General features: G+C 40.0%; 2 protein-coding genes and 1 long non-coding RNA gene across 13 annotated transcripts in view; 1 reads left to right on the plus strand and 2 right to left on the minus strand.

Moving 5' to 3' along the window:
* The window catches only part of TADA2A (transcriptional adaptor 2A), a 556,520-nt gene that overhangs the window by 235,069 nt on the left and 302,325 nt on the right, over window positions 1–19,126 (minus strand). The gene's annotated exons all lie outside the window — the stretch shown is intronic.
* The window catches only part of ACACA (acetyl-CoA carboxylase alpha), a 329,721-nt gene that overhangs the window by 161,239 nt on the left and 149,356 nt on the right, over window positions 1–19,126 (plus strand). For all 10 annotated transcript variants that reach the window (XM_050764555.1, XM_050764552.1, XM_050764562.1 and 7 more), the window contains 10 exons: window positions 468–571; window positions 5,057–5,138; window positions 5,532–5,677; window positions 6,708–6,858; window positions 8,473–8,607; window positions 8,966–9,112; window positions 10,137–10,325; window positions 11,715–11,815; window positions 13,202–13,290; window positions 18,544–18,668. In XM_050764555.1, the coding sequence (XP_050620512.1) occupies window positions 468–571; window positions 5,057–5,138; window positions 5,532–5,677; window positions 6,708–6,858; window positions 8,473–8,607; window positions 8,966–9,112; window positions 10,137–10,325; window positions 11,715–11,815; window positions 13,202–13,290; window positions 18,544–18,668 (1,269 nt within the window). The remainder of the gene's footprint in view (window positions 1–467; window positions 572–5,056; window positions 5,139–5,531; window positions 5,678–6,707; window positions 6,859–8,472; window positions 8,608–8,965; window positions 9,113–10,136; window positions 10,326–11,714; window positions 11,816–13,201; window positions 13,291–18,543; window positions 18,669–19,126) is intronic.
* Window positions 580–19,126, minus strand: part of LOC126939359 (uncharacterized) — a 93,276-nt gene continuing 74,729 nt past the window's right edge. Inside the window, exons 2-4 of one of the 2 annotated variants that reach the window (XR_007720364.1) lie at window positions 8,918–9,128; window positions 7,109–7,247; window positions 580–1,181 (exon numbers count right to left, since the gene is read on the minus strand). This is a non-coding gene — a long non-coding RNA (uncharacterized LOC126939359). Of the gene's footprint in view, window positions 1,182–6,853; window positions 7,248–8,917; window positions 9,129–19,126 lie in introns of those variants that run through there. The other variant, XR_007720365.1, reaches the window with a different exon arrangement.

Raw genomic sequence — 19,126 nt, forward strand, 5'->3', positions numbered from 1 at the left:
GCTGAAGAGAGAGGCCTCATTTAAATCAAGAGTTATCAGTTATTCCTTAATTCCTGGGGCTATGCTAAATTATCCAAGATTTTGTATAAAATCGTTAGATTCATATAATTTGTCTGGAGGTCCAAAGTTTGGCTATAAACTGTTTTTCTTTGAGATTATCAGTAGCCAAATCGTTGTGTCTTTAAATTTATTTCCGTCAGAAGCCTATTTTTGAGCTACTCATTGATTGGCTCAGTGGAAGTCTTAGGGAGAGAAGAAGAAATTTTTCATTTCTCTTCAAATGGTCCCTCTAATCAAATTCTAAACGTGAATGTGTTCATTTTTATCTAAAAAATCAGTTGGGCAGTGAGAATGGAGATTTTCATTGCTAGCTGTTTCATCACAACAAATGTGAACCTGATTTCATTTGAGAGTCTGTGGTGCCAAGTGACCATGCATTTGATCTGCCCTCTTTTTCCTCCTTTCAGGCTGAGCGACCTGACACCATGTTGGGGGTTGTATGTGGGGCCCTCCACGTGGCAGACGTGAGCCTGCGGAATAGCGTCTCTAACTTCCTTCACTCCTTAGAAAGGTAGGCTTTGTTTCTTGTAGGCTACACAAACTAACCAACGGTCCTGAGCACAGGGAGTGAAGCTCAAAGACCCATTTATTCTTCTGTCTGTTTCTGGCAGCTTATGAGTGTTACTTGTTATTCATGGACCATGGTGGCAAGAAAGAGAGGGGATGTTGACGTTTATGGCAAATTATTTGGGGAGTCTAACTGCAGATTCTAGACATTAACTTATACCACAGTTAGAACAGGTTGCTTCTTTAAAAACTGGAATCCATCTGCATTAGATATTCTGTCCTGTATAAGTATCAAATCTCTCCAAACCCTGGTGATAAAAATCTGGTATTTCTCCCCAGCACTGAACCATAAATATTTCGTGTATCACCTGTACCACCTTTCAGAAGTAAATAATTAAGGCTGATATTCAGGATGACCTCATGAGTCTTTCAAGTAGGGAGTGAGACATCTATGGGGCTAAACTAATTTCTAATGCTGATTCAGGAGACTAAGCTCTGCCTTTGAGTCCCCAGAGGAATGCTCCAAGTGGCTAATCATTTTAAAGCACTTTAATCACAGGCACTTTTATTTCCTTCTGTGTTGTTAGACTTATATCAATTCCCTTTTGAGGTATCTGAAAGAAAGAAAAGAAACAAAATTTAAAAATTGAACTGAGATTTCAAGCCCTATGATAAGTATCTTTCACTTTGTTACTCTCATGTAGTAAAACCTTCAGCAGCTTGGCATTTCTCTTCTGTATCAAATCTAAATCCCTTGGTGTGACTTTCAACTCCCTGTATTCATTGGCCCCTTTTTACCAATCCAGTCTTTCTGTTCTGCAACATATAATTTCTAACCTAGTTAAATAGTTTTCTTATTCGTGTGCAATTATGTCAAATGCATTTTCCTCTACAAGCCCCCTCCCCCTTTTTAAATGCTTTTGTTTTTAACTTATTTTTTTTATTTATTTATTTATTTATTTATTTATTTATTTATTTATTTATTTTTTGAGACAGAGTCTCGCTCTGTCCCCCAGGCTGGAGTGCAGTGGCGTGATCTCGGCTCACTGCAAGCTCTGCCTCCCAGGTTCACGCCATTCTCCTGCCTCAGCCTCTCGAGTAGCTAGGCCTACAGGCACCCGCCACCACGCCCTGCTAATTTTTTTTGTATTTTTAGTAGAGACGGGGTTTCACCGTGTTAGCCAGGATGGTCTCGATCTCCTGACCTTGTGATCCACCCGCCTTAGCCTCCCAAAGTGCTGGGATTACAGGTGTGAGCCACTGCACCCAGCCTTTAACTTATTTTAAAAACTTGTGTTTTGAAATAATTTTAGGTTTTTAAGAGTTACATAAATAATACAGATAATTTCTATATATTCTTTGCTCAGATTCACCAATTAACTCACAACTTACCACACTTGCTTTATCACTCTTTCTCTACTATTAGCAAAAGTTTTTCTTGACAGTGTTTCTCTCCTTGGTAATTTTCTCCCTCTCCCTTCCACCCACGCTACTGCCCCCCTTACCTACCTTTTTTTTCCTTTGAGACAGAATCTCACTCTGTCACCAGGCTGGAGTGCAGTGGTGCAATCTCGGCTCACTGCAACCTCTGCCTCCCGGGTTCAAGCAATTCTCCTGCCTCAGCCTCCTGAGTAGCTGGGACTACAGGCACGCACCACCATGCCCAGCTAATTTTTGTATTTTTAGTAGAGAAGGGGTTTCGCCATATTGGCCAGGATGGTCTTGAACTCCTGACATCAGGATCTGACCCTGGTCTCCCAAAGTGTTGGGATTACAGGCGTGAGCCACCACTCCTGGCTTTTTTTTTTTTTTTTTAAGACAAAGTCTTGCTCTATCGCCCAGGCTAGAGTGCAGTGGCACGATCTCGGCTCACCACAACCTCTGCCTCCCAGGTTCAAGTGATTCTCCTGCCTCAGCCTCCCAAGTAGCTGAGGTTACAGGTATGCACCACCATGCCTGGCTAATTTTTGTATTTTTTAGTACAGATTTGGTTTCACCATATTGGCAAGGCTGATCTTGTACTCCTGACCTCAGGTGATCCATCTACCTCGGCCTCCCAAATGCTGGTATTATGGACGTCAGCTACCGTGCCCAGCCTTTTTTTGTTGTTTTTTTAAGACGGAGTCTCACTCTGTTGCCCAGGCTGGAGTGGAGTGGTGCGATCTCTGCTCACTGCAAGCTCTGCCTCCCGGGTTCATGCCATTTTCCTGCCTCAGCCTCCTGAGTAGCTGGGACTACAGGCACCCACCACCATGCCCAGCTAATTTTTTTGTATTTTTGGTAGAGACGGGGTTTCACCGTGTTAGCCAGGATGGTCTGGATCTCCTGACCTCGTGATCTGCCCACCTCGGCCTCCCATTGTGCTGGAATTACAGGCGTGAGCCACCGCACCCGGCCTCCTGGTCTTTTTTAAGACTCTTAAATAAAGTTTCAGTTGCTAGGAGTAGATATGCTTATACTAAGTTTTTATAATTTTTTCACGTTTAATCTTTATCTTTTTTTTTTTTTTTTTTTTTTTTTTTTTTGAGGTAGAGCCTTGCTCTGTCACCAGGCCGGAGTGCAGTGGCGTGATCTCTGCTCACTGTAACCTCCGCCTCCCGGGTTCAAGCGATTCTCTTGTCTCAGCCACCCCGGTAGCTGGGACTACAGGTGCACTCCACCATGCCCAGCTCATTTTTGTATTTTTAGTAGAGTTAGAGTTTCAACATGTTGGCCAGGATGGTCTCCATCTCTTGGCCTCGTGATCAGCCCGCCTTGGCCTCCCAAAGTGCTGGAATTATAGGCGTGAGCCACTGTGTCCAGCGTTAATCTTTATCTTTAAGAACAGTTAACACATTCCTGTGGTTCAAAATTCAAAAGGCACAAAAAAGATAAGCAGTGAAAAGTCTCTCTCTGACCTCTGTTCTTTGGCCACCCAGTTTCCATCCCCTATAGTAAATTCATATTACCAATTGCTTTTCTAACCTTCCAAAGATATCCTAAACTTACATAAATATATACATGTGTATTAGTCTGTTCTCACACTGCTAATAAAGACATACCCAAGACTGGCTAATTTATAAAGGAAAGAGGTTTGAGTCACAGTTCAGATGGCTAGGGAGACCTCACAATCATGGCGAAAGGCAAAGGAAGAGCGAAGTCATGTCTTTTGTGGTGGCAGCCAAGAGAGAAAATGAGAGCCAAGTGAAAGGGGTTTCCCTTTATAAAATTGTCAGATCTCATGAGACTTATTCACTCCCACGAGAACAGTATGGGGAAACTGCCCCCATGATTTAGGTATCTCCCACCGGGTCCCTCGCATAACACATGAGAATTATGGGAGCTACAGTTCAAGATGAGATTTGAATGGGAACACAGCCAAACCATATCAACATGTGGTACTTGTTTCTTCCCACCTCCTGGTTTTTAAAAACTCAAATGGTAGCATACTGTGAAACTGTTCTTTACCTTGCTTTTTTAACTCAACAGTATATTTTTTTAAAGTGTTTTTTAGTTCACATCTTCTTAATATCTGTATGTTTTGTTCCACATGTGAAGCATGCGCAGCATCACTAATCATTAAGTAAATAAAGTCAAAACCATGATGAGATATCACCTCACACCCATTAGGATGCCCACTGTCAAAAAACAAAACAGCAAGTATTGGCAAGTACATAGAGAAATTGGGACACTTGTGCACTCTTGATGGGAATGTAAAATGATGCAGCCACTACTGAAAAATGGTATTGCAATTACTGAAAAAATTAAAAATAGAATTACCATATGATCTGGTAATACCACTTCTGGGTATTCTGAAAGAATTGAAAGCAGGGTCTGAAAGATACTTGCACAGCCACATTCATAGGAGGATTATTTACAGTAACTAAAAGATGGAAACAACTCAGATGTTGGTTGATGGATGACTGGATAAACAAAATGTGGGATATACATACAATAGAATATTATTCAGCCTTAAAGAGGAAGGAAATTCTGACACATGCTGAAACATAGGTGGATCTTAAGGACATTAGGGTAAGTGAATTAAGCCTGCCACAAAAAGACAAATACTATATGGTTTTACTTATATGCGGTATCAAGAGTAGTCAGACTCATAGAACCAGAAAGTAGAATGATGGTTACCAGGGACTAGGGGGAGGGGGAAATTGGGAGTTGTTAATGGGTGTAGAGTTTCACTTTTGCCAGATGAAAAAGTCCTGCAGATTGGTTGCAGAACAGTGTTAATATCCCCAACACTATAGAAATGTGCATTTTGTAATGGTTAAGATGGCCAATTTAATGTAATGTGTATTTTACCCTAATTTAAAAAAAATCCATTATAAGATTCTTTCATAATTGATGTGATCAATTCCTTACACATGATTATTGAGGTATTTAGGTTGTTTCTAGTTTTTTGTTGTCCTAGGAAATGCTATAATCAATAATCTTTTAGATTCTCTTATTAACTGTTGGAACTTTGTAGTAAGTGTCTCTCTTGCTGCTGTTCTTTCAGGGGTCAAGTCCTTCCTGCTCATACACTGTTGAATACAGTAGATGTTGAACTTATCTATGAGGGAGTCAAGTATGTACTTAAGGTATGCAGAACCCCATTGGAGTTTGCATCTTACTTTTTAAGCTATCTTTCTTTAGGCTGAGAGGCAAGAGAAAAAATTTGATGTAATGTAGGAATGGGGGTGTTAGTGAAATTACAGTCATTATTTGTGTCAGTGTCCTGAAGCAGCATTTGTTGTTGCCAAGAGATAAAGGAGAGACAGGGAACAACCACAGCTGGGAAAAACAACTAAGGTTGCCGTCTTTGCTTACAGCAGGACTGAGTCATGTCCACAGACACTGAGGCAAATAGCATCAGTGCCATGAGTTTTTGTCCTCCTGACAGATCTTTCTTACCTGTATTTTTGAAGCATTCAAATTTTGTTTGGAGTTGTACCTGGAAGGGACACACTGATCCTCATTCTCATTCCCTACAGGTGACTCGACAGTCCCCCAACTCCTATGTGGTGATCATGAATGGCTCATGTGTAGAAGTAGATGTACATCGGCTGAGTGACGGTGGACTGCTCTTGTCCTATGATGGCAGCAGTTATACTACGTACATGAAGGAGGAAGTGGATAGGTAAATGACTGTTTGAGGTCCATTTGCCGGTCATCCTATTAGCCTTTTCTCTTATAAGTTACTAGTTTTTGGGATTTTTCCCAGGCTTTTTTTGGTACTCGTTTGTAGTTTAAAAAAAAAAATAGTACATGTACTTAACAAAAATATCAAGAATATAAAAGTGTTTGTAATTAAAAACATGTCTCCCTACTTTTCCAGTGTATGTGGACAATGAAAAATAAGTTCCCCTTTTTATAAGTAACCATTGTTAAAAGTTTCTTATATATTTGAGTAAAAATTTTATATGCATGTACAAGTTACATTCATGTACATACTGTTTTTCTTTAAATACATTCACAAATGTGGCCAGGCGTGGTGGCTCACGCCTGTAATCCCAGCACTTTGGGAGGCCGAGGCGGGTGGATCACCTGAGTTTGGGAGTTCAAGACCAGCCTGGCCAACATGGTGAAACTCTGTCTCTACTAAAAATACAAAATTAGCCAGACATGGTGGCATATGCCTGTAGTCCCAGCTACTCGGGAGGCTGAGGCAGGAGAATCGAATGAACCTGGGAGGTGGAGGTTTCCGCAGGCCGAGATTGCATCATTGTACTCCAGTTTGGGCAACAGGAGCAAAATTCCATCTCAAAAAAAAAAAAAAAAAAAATTCACAAATGTTCAACACCAGTTGTGGTATTATGAGAATGAAATAAATTAATATGCTGAAAATGTGTAGAACATTGTCACAACATAGCTAGTCTTCAAGAAATGTTAGCTATTACATCATCAATATCTTTGTGTTTTTTTAAACTGTGGTACCTGTTATTTTTAATAGCCATGTAGTGTTCCATTATGTGATTATACTATACTTTATTTAATCTAGGAAATTTTTGTTAATTGACATTGTAAACAAAGGTGCAGTGAATGTCATGTGCGTGTGTGTGTGTAATAAAGTTTTCAGGATTTTTTTATTTGAAGGTTGATATTCTCTACCATTCTCCTTTACATCCTGAGGTGCTTTCTTAGCTTACATACTTCCACTTGTCTCCTAGATATCGCATCACAATTGGCAATAAAACCTGTGTGTTTGAGAAGGAAAATGACCCATCAGTGATGCGCTCACCTTCTGCTGGGAAGTTAATCCAGTACATTGTAGAAGATGGAGGTCATGTGTTTGCTGGCCAGTGCTATGCTGAGATTGAGGTCAGTGTGGTGAAAAGACTGTGGGATCATGGGAAGGGAAGGTAGGAAAAGGGTTGGCTGGGATGGACTAGGACCGAAAAGTTACAGAAAGGAGGCTGTGTGCAGTGGCTTGTGCCTGTAATCCCACCCCTTTGGGAGGCTGAGGCAGGAAGATCGCTTGAGGCCAGGAGTTAGAGATTAGCCTGGGCATGATGATGAGACCCTGTCTCTGTGAAAAACTAAAAAATTAGCGGCATACAGTGGCACATACCTGTAGTCCCAGCCACTCTGGCAGCTAAGGTGGGAGGATCCCTTGAGCCCAGGAATTCAAGGCAGCAGTGAATGGTGATTGTACCACTGTACTGGAGTGGTACAATTTGTGGCCTGGGCCACAAATCAAGTCCTTATTTCTAAAAAATTAAAAAAAAAAAAGGTGACAGATTGGAAATAAGAATGAAAAACATCAGTTGGCTTCATTAGAAGTACGAACCTTAAGATTTTTAAAACACATAAAAACACTTTGGCAAATGAGGAATCTCTAGCTCTAAAAATAGATACTAGGCAATAGCACTTATTGAGTGTTAGGTGTCCTAACTGCTGGCTGTCCAGAGGAAATATGTGGAAGTGGGGCACAAAACAGGCAAGTAATGTCATGTAATTAATTTTAAGAGAGCTAAGCATAGAGTGCAGAGGGTCACCTAACCCAAATCAAGCTAAGCTTGTATGGGAAGATATTCTGAAAGAAGAGACATTTGATCTTCGTTTCGAAAGACAGATAGTAATAGAGCAGGTGAAGAAGGGCAGGGAAGAGTGCTTAAAGTTGAAGGAATAGCATGTACAAAGACAGAAGCAAGACAGCACAGTGTATTTAGGGAACTGCAGGTATGTGTCGGTGTGGCTTGAGAATAGACTAAGGATTAATGGGGAGGGACAAGCAAAGATGCTAAAGAAGTAATGTGAGATCTTGAATGTGAGGTTATGAAGGATCTTATAAGCTATACTGGTAAGTTTACATTATCCTGGAGGCAGCGGGTAATCTCTGAAGGATATAAGTGGAAAAGTAGTATGATGATATTTGGGATCTAGAATGATTGCTTTTCGTGACCTTGTGGGAGGTATATAGCAAGTAGGGAGATCTCTTAAGGCGTCTTTGAAGTACTTTGGGCCAGAAATGAAGAAGGCGTAAACTGAAGAGATGGCAAGAGAGGAAGATTTTTGAGAAAGGTTTAGAAGATATGCCTGGCTGGATTGGTAATTGGTAGGTAAGGGAGAAAGAGGAGTGAAGAATGATCCTTAGGTTTCGGCCTGGATGTCTTAGATTGGATTCACTGGTATGAAGAGATTAAATTGTTCCTCACTTTCTAAGTACAAAACAAGTATAATCACAAATTATGCCAAAATGGTTTTAAAAGTTAGAAATGAGAAATGTCAATAACTGTTGTTTCTAAAGTGAGGTACTGAGAGATTTTCTAATTGCCTGCCTTGATAGTCCCTAGAAGATGGTGGTAAATTCCCATTTTTTCTGGGTCAAATTAGGTGTGGTCCACTTAGATGCTAAGGGAAAAATTTACCTCTTCTTAGCATTCACCTGTGTAAAGAGAGATAAATCTGAGTCTAATTTATTTTTCACTATAGGTGATGAAGATGGTAATGACCTTAACAGCTGTGGAGTCTGGCTGTATCCATTACGTCAAGCGACCTGGAGCAGCTCTTGACCCTGGCTGTGTACTAGCCAGAATGCAACTGGACAACCCCAGCAAGGTTCAGCAGGTGGGTTAGGAAGATGCTCCGAATATTGCTGTCTAAGAGCTAAAGAACTTGGTGGTTTGGAGACAGGCAAGTGATTTCAGTGCTTGGTTTGCCAGTGTTTTCTTTAGCTTTTTCGCCTATTAATCTTATGCCTTGTATTTGTACCTGTAGTATTATGGAACTAAGAGTTTGCAGGAGTTACTGTAATACTAAGATTCCATAATTTCCTTATGATGTTTCCTCCATTGACTTCCCTTCTGGTAGCTGGGTATGGTAAAATGATGTCTCCATTTTGAATGATAACTCTTAAGTTGTAGTGGTGTGTTTGTACCTTAGATCAAAAGTAGTAGATGACTTGATCTCTTGTTGGGGTTGATAGGCTGAGCTTCACACAGGTAGTCTGCCACGGATCCAGAGCACGGCACTCAGAGGCGAGAAACTGCATCGAGTGTTCCATTATGTCCTGGATAATCTGGTCAACGTAATGAATGGATACTGCCTGCCAGATCCTTTCTTTAGCAGCAAGGTATGAATCACGTCTCCTGGGGAAGGGGTGTACAAATGGGATACCTATTCTCCAAAATAGTTGCAAGTCTCATAATGATTGTTTAAGAGGGAGGAAAATAAAGCTGTTTGGCCTGGAACTCTTTCACCTTCAGTTGTGGGACTTGAGGTCTTTAAATCCATCCTTGTCATGGACTTCACATTTAATTGTGATTACTCCTTTTTTTTTTTTTCCCTCGAGACTGAGTCTTGCTCTATTGCCCAGGCTGGAGTGCAATAGCGCAAACTCAGCTCACTGCAACCTCCACCTCCTGGGTTCAAGCAATTCTCCTGCCTCAACCTCCTGAGTAGTGGGGATTACAGGCACATGCCACCAGGCCCGGCTAATTTTTTTCTTTTTTCTTTTTAATAGAGGCAAGGTTTCACCATGTTGGCCACACTGGTCGTGAACTCCTGACTTTGTGATCTGCCCACCTCAGCCTCCCAAAGTGCTGGGATTATAGGCGTGAGCCACTGTGCCCAGCCGTGATTACACCTTTTTAAACTGGAGAATAGGGGCAATGTTAGATGCTTACATTGCAATTTCAAAGTACTCTATGATAGTTGGCTCACATCTGTAATCCCACCACTTTGGGAGGCTGAGTTGGAAAGATCACTTGAGGCCAGGAGTTTGAGACCAGCCTGACCAACATAGCGAGACCCCATATCTATTGAAAATTATATAAATTTTATATTGAAAAGAAGTAGTATATGATAGTGAATTCAGATATAGTTTACTCTTGAGCAACACAGGTTTGAACTGTGTGGGTCCACTTATATGTGGATTTTTTCAGCCAAACATGAATCAAAATTATAGTATTGATGGAATATGGAGCCCACAACTTTTTCTATACATGGGTTCTGTAGGGCTCAAGTATGTGCACATTTTCATATGAGTGGTGGTTCTGGAACCAATTTCCCACGTATACGGAATGACAACTATGTATCTTTTTATTTGGGGGATTGTGTTAACTTTGGGTCCTATTTTACCAATGCTTTCTTTTTAGGTAAAAGACTGGGTAGAGCGATTGATGAAAACCCTCAGAGATCCCTCCCTGCCTCTCCTAGAATTGCAAGATATCATGACTAGCGTGTCTGGCCGCATTCCCCCCAATGTGGAGAAGTCTATCAAGAAGGAAATGGCTCAGTATGCTAGCAACATCACATCAGTCCTCTGTCAGTTTCCCAGTCAGCAGGTATTTATAGGATAACACTATCTTAATTTTTTTCTGGCTACCAATGCCAGAGTTCATATTGTAGGATTCCTTCCTATTTGGATCCTCCTTACTTTTTGGATGTTGTAGTTGTATACTTTTAAGCATTGTATTCCTCACAAAACTGCCTCAGGGTTGCGCCACTGCACTCCAGCCTGGGGGACAGAGCAAGACTCCGTCTCAAAAAAAAAAAAAAAAACTGCCTCAGGGTACAAAGCCAACAGTGAAAGTACTGTATGTGAAGTATAAAGTATCTGTAGTTATGAGAAAAGCACACTTGGATCATGTATACCATATAGCTTTTTTCCTGGGGCTATTCCCTAATTCCCTAATTAGAGGTATCTTCATGAATTGAAAGTAGAGTGATATTAGTTGATTGATTGATTGATTGATTTAGAGACGGAGTCTAGCTCTGTTTCCAGGCTGGAGTGCAGTGGCGTGATCTCAGCTCACTGCAACCTCTGCCTCCTGGGTTCAAGCAATTCTCCTGCCTCAGCCTCCTGAGTAGCTGGGATTACAGGCATGCGCCGCCATGCCAGCTAATTTTTGCATTTTTAATTGCCATGGGGTTTCACCACGTTGGCCAGGATGGTCTCGATCTGACCTCGTGATCCGCCCACCTTGGCCTCCCAAAGTGCTGGGATTACAGGTGTGAGCCACTGTGCCCAGCTGTTTATTTATTTATTTTTGAGACAGGGTCTCACCCTGTCACCCAGACTGGAGTGCAGTGGTGCAATCATATGGCTCGCTGTGGCCTTGACCCCAGTAGGCCCAATGGCTCATCCCACCTCAGCCTCCCAAGTAGCTGGGACTACAGATGTGCACCACTATGCCCAGCTAATATTTTAAAAAATTTTATAGAGATGGGGGTCTTGTTACATTGCCCAGGTTGGTATTGAACTCCTGGGCTCAACCTTTCCTCCCTCCTTGGCCTCCCAAAGTGCTGAGGTTACAGGTGTGAGCCACCATGCATGGCCTATTTGTAGTTTTATTTTTAGAGACATTCTTACTACCTTGGCAACATCTTTACTCTTTACCCATAAAGCAGAAGTACGTGTAGGGAGTATAAGTAGATAAGTGGGGAGTGAAGTTTGGATCTTGACCTTGAACAGATCTTGGTAAGATGATAGTTTTTGTAATGTAGTCATTAATTCATCTGGGAAAGGTTGACAAGGGATGAAATCTGCTTGCTTATTTAGCATGATCCTCTATATAAACTCTGCCCAGTAACTTCCAGCTACTGCCAACATGTGAGAGATAGGAATTGGCATGTTATAGCAAGAAGATTCCTACTGGTCATGCTATAGAGGCTGATGCTTTGGGGCATTTTGTTGGGTTGGGCCTCATTTTTTTCCCTTTTTTATACCTTAGATTGCCAACATCCTAGATAGCCATGCAGCTACATTGAACCGGAAATCTGAACGGGAGGTCTTCTTTATGAATACTCAGAGCATTGTTCAGCTGGTACAGAGGTAGTAACTTGTAACTCCAGATTCCCAGACCTGTCCATGCTCATGTCTTCCTTTCTTTTAAGTGGTCACAAAGAGATTTACCTCAGATTGACTTCAAGAAATTAAAAAGCACCTTATATCTTAGAAAGTACCTTGTATCTTCTAAATATCTTAGAATTGTGAGCTAACTCTTATGCTCAATATTTCTGACTTCTTAATATTCTACATTTTTTTCTGTCAATTATTTATTATTATTATTATTATTTGTGATAGGGTCTCACTCTGTTGCCCCGGCTGGAGTGCAGTGGCTCAATAATGGCTCACTGCAGCCTCAACCTCCCGAAGCTCAGGTGATCCTCCTGTTTCAACCCCTTGGAATAGCTGGGACTACAGCTGTGCACCACCACAACCAGCTAATTTTTATATTTTTGGAAGAGGTGGGGTTTTGCACGTTACCCAGGCTCATCTCAAGCTCTTGGGCTCAAATGATCCACCTGCCTCAGCCTCCCAAACTGTTGGGATTACAGGCATGAGCCACTGCATCCAGTTTGTCAATTAATAAGGCACAGAAATTTTGTTGTTTTCTTTTTCCTTGCCATTTTGGTGAAGCTCCTAATTTTTCTTCTGTCAGAGGGCCCAGTACGACATTTTTTATTCTTATCTTATGCAACCTATTGTATTAGGTTGGTGCAAAAGTAATTGTGGTTGTTGCTATTAATACTGAAGGGATATTCACAGAGCATTTTTATTTATTTATTTATTTATTAGAGACAGGGTCTCACACTGTCACCCAGGTCGCACAGTCACCCAGTCGCACAGTCTCAGCTCACTGCAACCTCTGCCTCCTAGGCTCAAGCAATCCTCCCACCTCAGCCTCTTGAGTAGCTGGGACTACAGGCACACGCTACCATGCTTGGCTAATTTTTTTGTATTTTTTGTAGATAAGAGGTTTTGCCATGTTGCCTAGGCTGGTCTGGAGCTCGTAGACTCAAGTGATCCTCCTGCCTTGGCCTCCCAAAAGGGGTCTGGGATTACAGATGTGAGCTACGGCGCCCGACCTCACAGAACACTTTTAACTTTAAGATACTTATAAATTTTTCAGATATCTCAGCCATTTCACAAGTACGGTAATAATTTGTACTTAGCAGTAGGAACTGAGTCAAGGTGTTGGTAGAGGGGGCTATGCAGGGTATTGTTGTCTTTTCTTTATTAAAAAAGGTCTTGTCTATAGTGAGATTTCTTTTAGGCTTAGAATTTAAGTTAATTTTGTAGTTCATTTTAGGCTGTTCTTTATTCAGAGGGAAAGCAGTTCAGTGGAATGTCATGGAGGTAAATTTGGCCTTTGGGTTTATTACTTAATAGTGTTGGATTGTCAGGGTTTTCAGTGGAGGCTTTCTATTTGCCTAGGTACCGAAGTGGCATCCGAGGCCACATGAAGGCTGTGGTGATGGATCTGCTCCGGCAGTACCTGCGAGTAGAGACACAATTCCAGAATGGTAAGCCTCTTCCTGAGGACTCTCTAGCCCAGAAAGCCTTGATTCTGATAACCAACCCAAACTATCCATATAGGACTGTGTAAGAGCTAAGCCCCCTCCTGTCAACAATACTTCCATTAATAAACAGTCTCCTATCACCACTCTTTTAAAAACTAAACCTCTATATCCACTAGCACTAAAGAAAGAACAACGAAACACAGCTTGATGAAATTAGGAATCCAGTGTGCTTCTGAGAAAGGGCTGAAATAATTTTTCTAATAGAGACTACCATTCCTGTTGATACCTTTTTGACCTTGTATAGCGTAAGTTGGTTGAGTCATCACAGGCTGAAATTGAGAAACCCATATCTGAAGAGCTTGATTCTTGGCAGCTAATCCATGAATTGAACCAGAGGCATCTAGGAAGAGCAAGTTCAGATTTTCCAGTACTTTTTAGTATATCTTTTAGGTGGACTTTATCCCTGGCTTTCTCTGAAGAGCTTCACTAAATGATATATTGTCTCTAAGTGTGAAATAACCTTGGTTAAAATTTTAAAGCTGTGTACTGCTGACATTGCTTCCTGCCACAAGATGGCAGTGAAACATCACAGAATTTGAAACATCTAAAATTTGAAATTTTCCTTTATCTGCTCCCTTTCACTTCCTTTAAAAGCAGCCTGTGCCACTCATGACTAGCAAAAATCCTCATGTAGATATTAGCAAACCACATGCAGTAACATACAAAATAATATATAACAACCAAGTTGGCTTTATCCCACTCATGCAAGGTTGATCAGTTTGGGGAAAGTCAATTAATATAATTTATCATGAAATAGATGAAAGGAGGAAAAACATGCTCATTATCTCAAGATAACAGGGTGTAGAGAGGGAGCATTTGACAGAATTTAACATCCATTCATGACAAACTCTTGGAAACTAGGAGTGAAATGGAACTTTTAAAATCTTGTAAAAGGGACCCACAAAAAAATCTGCAGGATGCATCATGCATTATGGTGAAACGCTGAAAACATTATCTTTAAGATCAGGAATAAGACAAGGATGCCTGCTGCCACTACTTCTATTCAGCATCATAGTGGATGTCCTAGCCAGTGCAGTAAGACAAGGCAAATAATTAAAGGGTGTAAGAGCTAGAAAATAGTAAAGCAATATGTCTGCTATTATTAAATATGTAGGGTGTCTTTTTAGAAAGCCTCAAAGGATTCACAGATTTATTATTAAGTTATTAAAAAAACATTTAAAATAACAGGCTAGATGTAGTGGCTCACGCTTGTCATCTTAGCACTTTGGGAGGCAAGGACAGGAGGATTGCTTGAGACCAGGAATTTGAGACCAACCTGGGCATCATAGTGAGACCCCATCTGTACAAGAAATTAAAAACAATTAGCCAGGCATGGTGGCACATGCCTATAGTCCTACCTACTCAAGAGACTGAAATAAGAGGATTGCCTGAGCCCAGGGTTTCAAGGGTGCGGTGGGCTATGATTGCATCACTGCACTCAGCCCAGGCAACAGAGCAAGACCCTGTCTCTAAATAATTAATTAGTTGATAAAATAGCAACCAAAAAGATGAAATACGAGTAAATCTAACAAAAAACATGCAAGCCTCTTTTTGAGAAAATTATAATAAAGAAGATTGTAATAGTAAAGAAGATTTAAATAAATTATCAAGGTCTTAAATTGGAATGTACACTATTAGGTGCTGATTCTTCCTAAATTCATCTGTAGATTGACATTTCAATAAAAATTCTGTTAGCGTATTTGTAATGCTAATTATAAAATTTCCATAAAAGACAAGTCTCACAATAATCAAGATACTTCCAAAGAAATACAAGGTGAAAAGATTTGCCTAATCAGAAAAGAAGATTTAAAGCCATATTAATTAAGAAATTGTGAGATAGGTATAGGGATAGATTTATAGATCAGTGGAACATAATGACCCAGAAACAGATCCACCCATATATGAAAACTTATTTTATGAAAGAGGAAGCATTGTAGATCATGAGGAAAGGACAGATTTTTTTTTTCAGTAAATGATACCAGCGTAATGGGTTATTCATTAAAAAAAAAAAAAAAAAAAAGGAAAGAAAGAAATGGAATCCCTATCTTATACACAAAAATCAGTTCTCAATAAAATAAAGATGTAAATATGTACTAAAGAGGTGAAGCTATTAAATGGTTAGGAGAATATCATTATAATCTCAGGATAGGAAGATTTTGTTGTATAAGACGTAGCAAGTACAAACTACAGAAGAAAAGATTTATTACTTAAACTCCACTCAAGAACTTCTGTTCATCAAAATACATCATAAGGAGACTGAAAAGTCTGTAATCCTAGCACTTTTGGAGGCCAGTGCTGGCAGATTGCTTGAGCCCAGAAGTTTGAGATCAGCCTGGACAACATAGCAAGACCCCATCTCTAAAAAAAATACACAAAAATTAGCCAGGTGTGGTGGTGTGTGCCTGTAGTCCTAGCTTCTTGGGAGGCTCAGGTTGGAGGATCACCTGAGCCTGGGGAGGTCGAGGCTGCAGTGAGCCATGATCACATCACTGCAGTCCAGCCCCAGTGACAGAGCAGGACCCCATCTCCAAAAAAAGAGAGACTGAAAATATAAGCTACCAAGCGTGAGAAGATATTTACAAAATCTATACCTAAAAAAGAATTAGAAGTATCTAGAGAACTGGTATGAATCATCAAGTTAAAGACATCTTAATAGAAAAATGGGCAAAAGATATAGAAAGATATTTTACAGAAGAGAAAGTACAAAGAATTCATCAACTTACACAAAGATGCTCAATCCCATTAGTAATTAGAGACATATGAACCAAAACCACAATGGGAGTGGCAAAAATTTAAAAGTCACATCATCATCTTCATTGCTTCTGTACATGGAAGTACAAATTGGTATACCACTTTGGGTAACAGTTGGTCAGTACCTAATAAAGTTGAACATATTTGTATTCTTTAACCTAGTAATTTTACTCCTAGAAAATATACTCTAGAGAAACTATTACACGTGTTTACTAGGAGACATATATAGGACTATTTGTGACAGCACTGTTCATAATCTCAAAAAAGACAAGAAACAATCTAAATATACAAAGATAGTGTAGATCATTGCAGTCTAGTATATTCCTACCATGGTTGACTATGCAGCAGTGAAAATGGATGCACCAAGGCATACACTGAACAAAAGGATGAATCTCAAAAATACAATGTTATGGAAAATAAACGGTACAGTCATTCCATTTTTTTCAGGTTCAAAAACCAGGAAAATTAAGCTGTACATACATTGGTGATAAAAGTTAAGAAAAGCAAAAGAATAATTAACATAAAATTCAGCTTAGTAGTTGTTTTTGAGGAGGGGTACACAGGGGTCTTCAAAAATACTAAAGATGTTCTATTAAAATTTAATAGCTTTAAAATAACACATGGGTGTTTATTTCAATTGATACCATATATTCTATATATTCTTCTGTATATATATTTCATAATTAAACTGTTTTGTTTTGTGTGTGTGTGTTCTTCTTTTTTTTTTTGAGATGGAGTCTCATTCTGACACCCAAGCTGGAGTGCAGGGGCACAATCTCTGCTCATTGCAACTTCCACCTCCTGGGTTCCAGCAATTCTCCTGCCTCAGCCTCCTGTGTAGCTAGGATTATAGGTGTGTACCATCACGCCTGGCTAATTTTTGTATTTTTAGTAGAGACGGGGTTTTACCCTGTTGGCCAGGCTGGTCTCAAATGCCTGACCTCAAGTGATCCACCCGCCTTGGCTGCCCAAAGTGCTGGGATTACAGGGGTGAGCCACTGCACCCAGCCAACTAAACATTTTTTAAAAAGAGTGTCTTGGTGTGCAGGATCTTCAAAGTAAAAAAAAAAAAAAAAAAAATCATTGTTTTCTTTCTGTTAATGTCTCCCCTCACCCTGGGTGAATGTGTTCCTTTTATTTCCCCTGGTCCTATTGCCAAAGTTTATTTGTGTTGTCACTTCAAAGCTAAGTCTTGGTAGAGAAAAATATTAATACAGAACAGCTGATTTTTAAACAGCTTCCCTTTTGGTCTAAATGTGTCTTTTATGAAATTGGCAGCTCTCTCAATATTGTAGTCCATTGTTTTTCAAATATAGTTTTATTTGGAAAAAAGTTGCTTATGTCAATCTCTAATATTTAGAATAGTTAAAAGCCTGGTTACACTGGTCCAATGTACTCAGTATTCTAGGAAACCACGGTAATGCAGTTTGAACGCCACTGTTCTGGTTTGTAACTTAACGTGGAATCTGAACTGAGGTGATAATCCTTTACTGTTTTCGTGATTTCATAAAATTCTGACCCTTGAGCATATTCAAACACTAATTCCTCTTTCCTTGGAAATTTAGTTCTGAGGTAAGCTGTTTTCTAAAGAACTGAATATTACTTATATCCCATGGCAGATATCACTACAGTGTACCAGAGGCTTATGCTTCTGTTGTAAAACATAGCTTTCCTACTCAGAACTAACCTGCCCCTGGTGGCCTTATGGAAGGCAAGTGAAGATATGCATAACTTTAGTCTCCCTATAGACCTTTTGACTTAATGCACGGTTCTCTTTGATCTATACCTTGGGTTGGATTTGGCATTCCTAGGCATTGCTTAGCTGTTTCAAGGACTAACAGAAGAAAATATTGATTCCAGGGGTAGTAGCCACACTTCTCATGGATATTGCTAAGTTTGATGTGGTTTTATTTTTTGAGCTAAAACTGTTCCTACTGGTTAGGGTAAACTGTTTTCTGCAACATGGAATCAGAATCTCAGGCTCCGGGGGAGACCTTAAAGATCATCAAGTTTAATGATATTTACATTTCTTTTTAAACAGCAGAAATTTCTCTTCTAAAGAAATCATGACAGAGTTTAGAGTAAGACTGGGGTTGGAGTTATTCCCAATCTTTCAGTCTTTGAGGCATACCCACCTCCCCAATTTTTAAAAAATTTAATAAAATTGAGGCCCAGAGAAGTGAAATGATTTGCCCAGGAGCACACAGTAAATTGCTAACGGAGCTAGGCCTTGAACCCAGATCTTATATCCAAATTGCCTAACTCCTAGTCCGGTGTTCTTTTACTAAATCACATTGCTAGTTTCTGTACAAATCCATCCAAGAAAATCCTTATGATGTTTCTTCTTACTGCTCATCTCATAAATTATAGACAGTACAAAACAAATAGCATGTAAATGTGAACATTTATACATGGGTGAGAACCAGTTCTTTTCATGGCGTGCAGGTCACTATGACAAATGTGTATTCGCCCTCCGGGAAGAGAATAAAAGTGACATGAACACTGTACTGAACTACATCTTCTCTCACGCTCAAGTCACCAAGAAGAATCTTCTGGTCACAATGCTTATCGTGAGTACCATTTTTCAGAACTCGTAAGGACTGTCGATGATATGCAAAAAGTATTTTTTCCTTCTGATGGCTGTGGTCAGAGAAAAAAACTACTGCCTTTTATAATTATGGGATGAGTGGGACTTGAGCTGTAGACTAACAGTTTCTCACATCTACCTTTGTCCTTGGTCTGAAGGAACTGCTTTAGTGAGAAAAGGACTCTTTTGGCTATTATGAATATGCTCCTTCACAGGGACTTACACCTCCTAACTCTGTTTAGAAATGCCCCATGCTTCACCATTCCTGTGGTCCTCTTGACGGCAGCTTTAAATTTTCATCTTATTTATCCAATATACTCTAATTTTAACTCTTGTTCCATAGATGCAAGCAATGGCTCTCATGTCAAACCTGAAAAGAAAAAAAATAGAAATCCAGCACTACCCTTCCCTGACCAGAGAAATTTTAATGTATTCTGCATC

The sequence above is a fragment of the Macaca thibetana genome, chromosome 16 (genome assembly GCF_024542745.1).
Source record: "Macaca thibetana thibetana isolate TM-01 chromosome 16, ASM2454274v1, whole genome shotgun sequence".
Classification (NCBI taxonomy): domain Eukaryota; kingdom Metazoa; phylum Chordata; class Mammalia; order Primates; family Cercopithecidae; genus Macaca; species Macaca thibetana.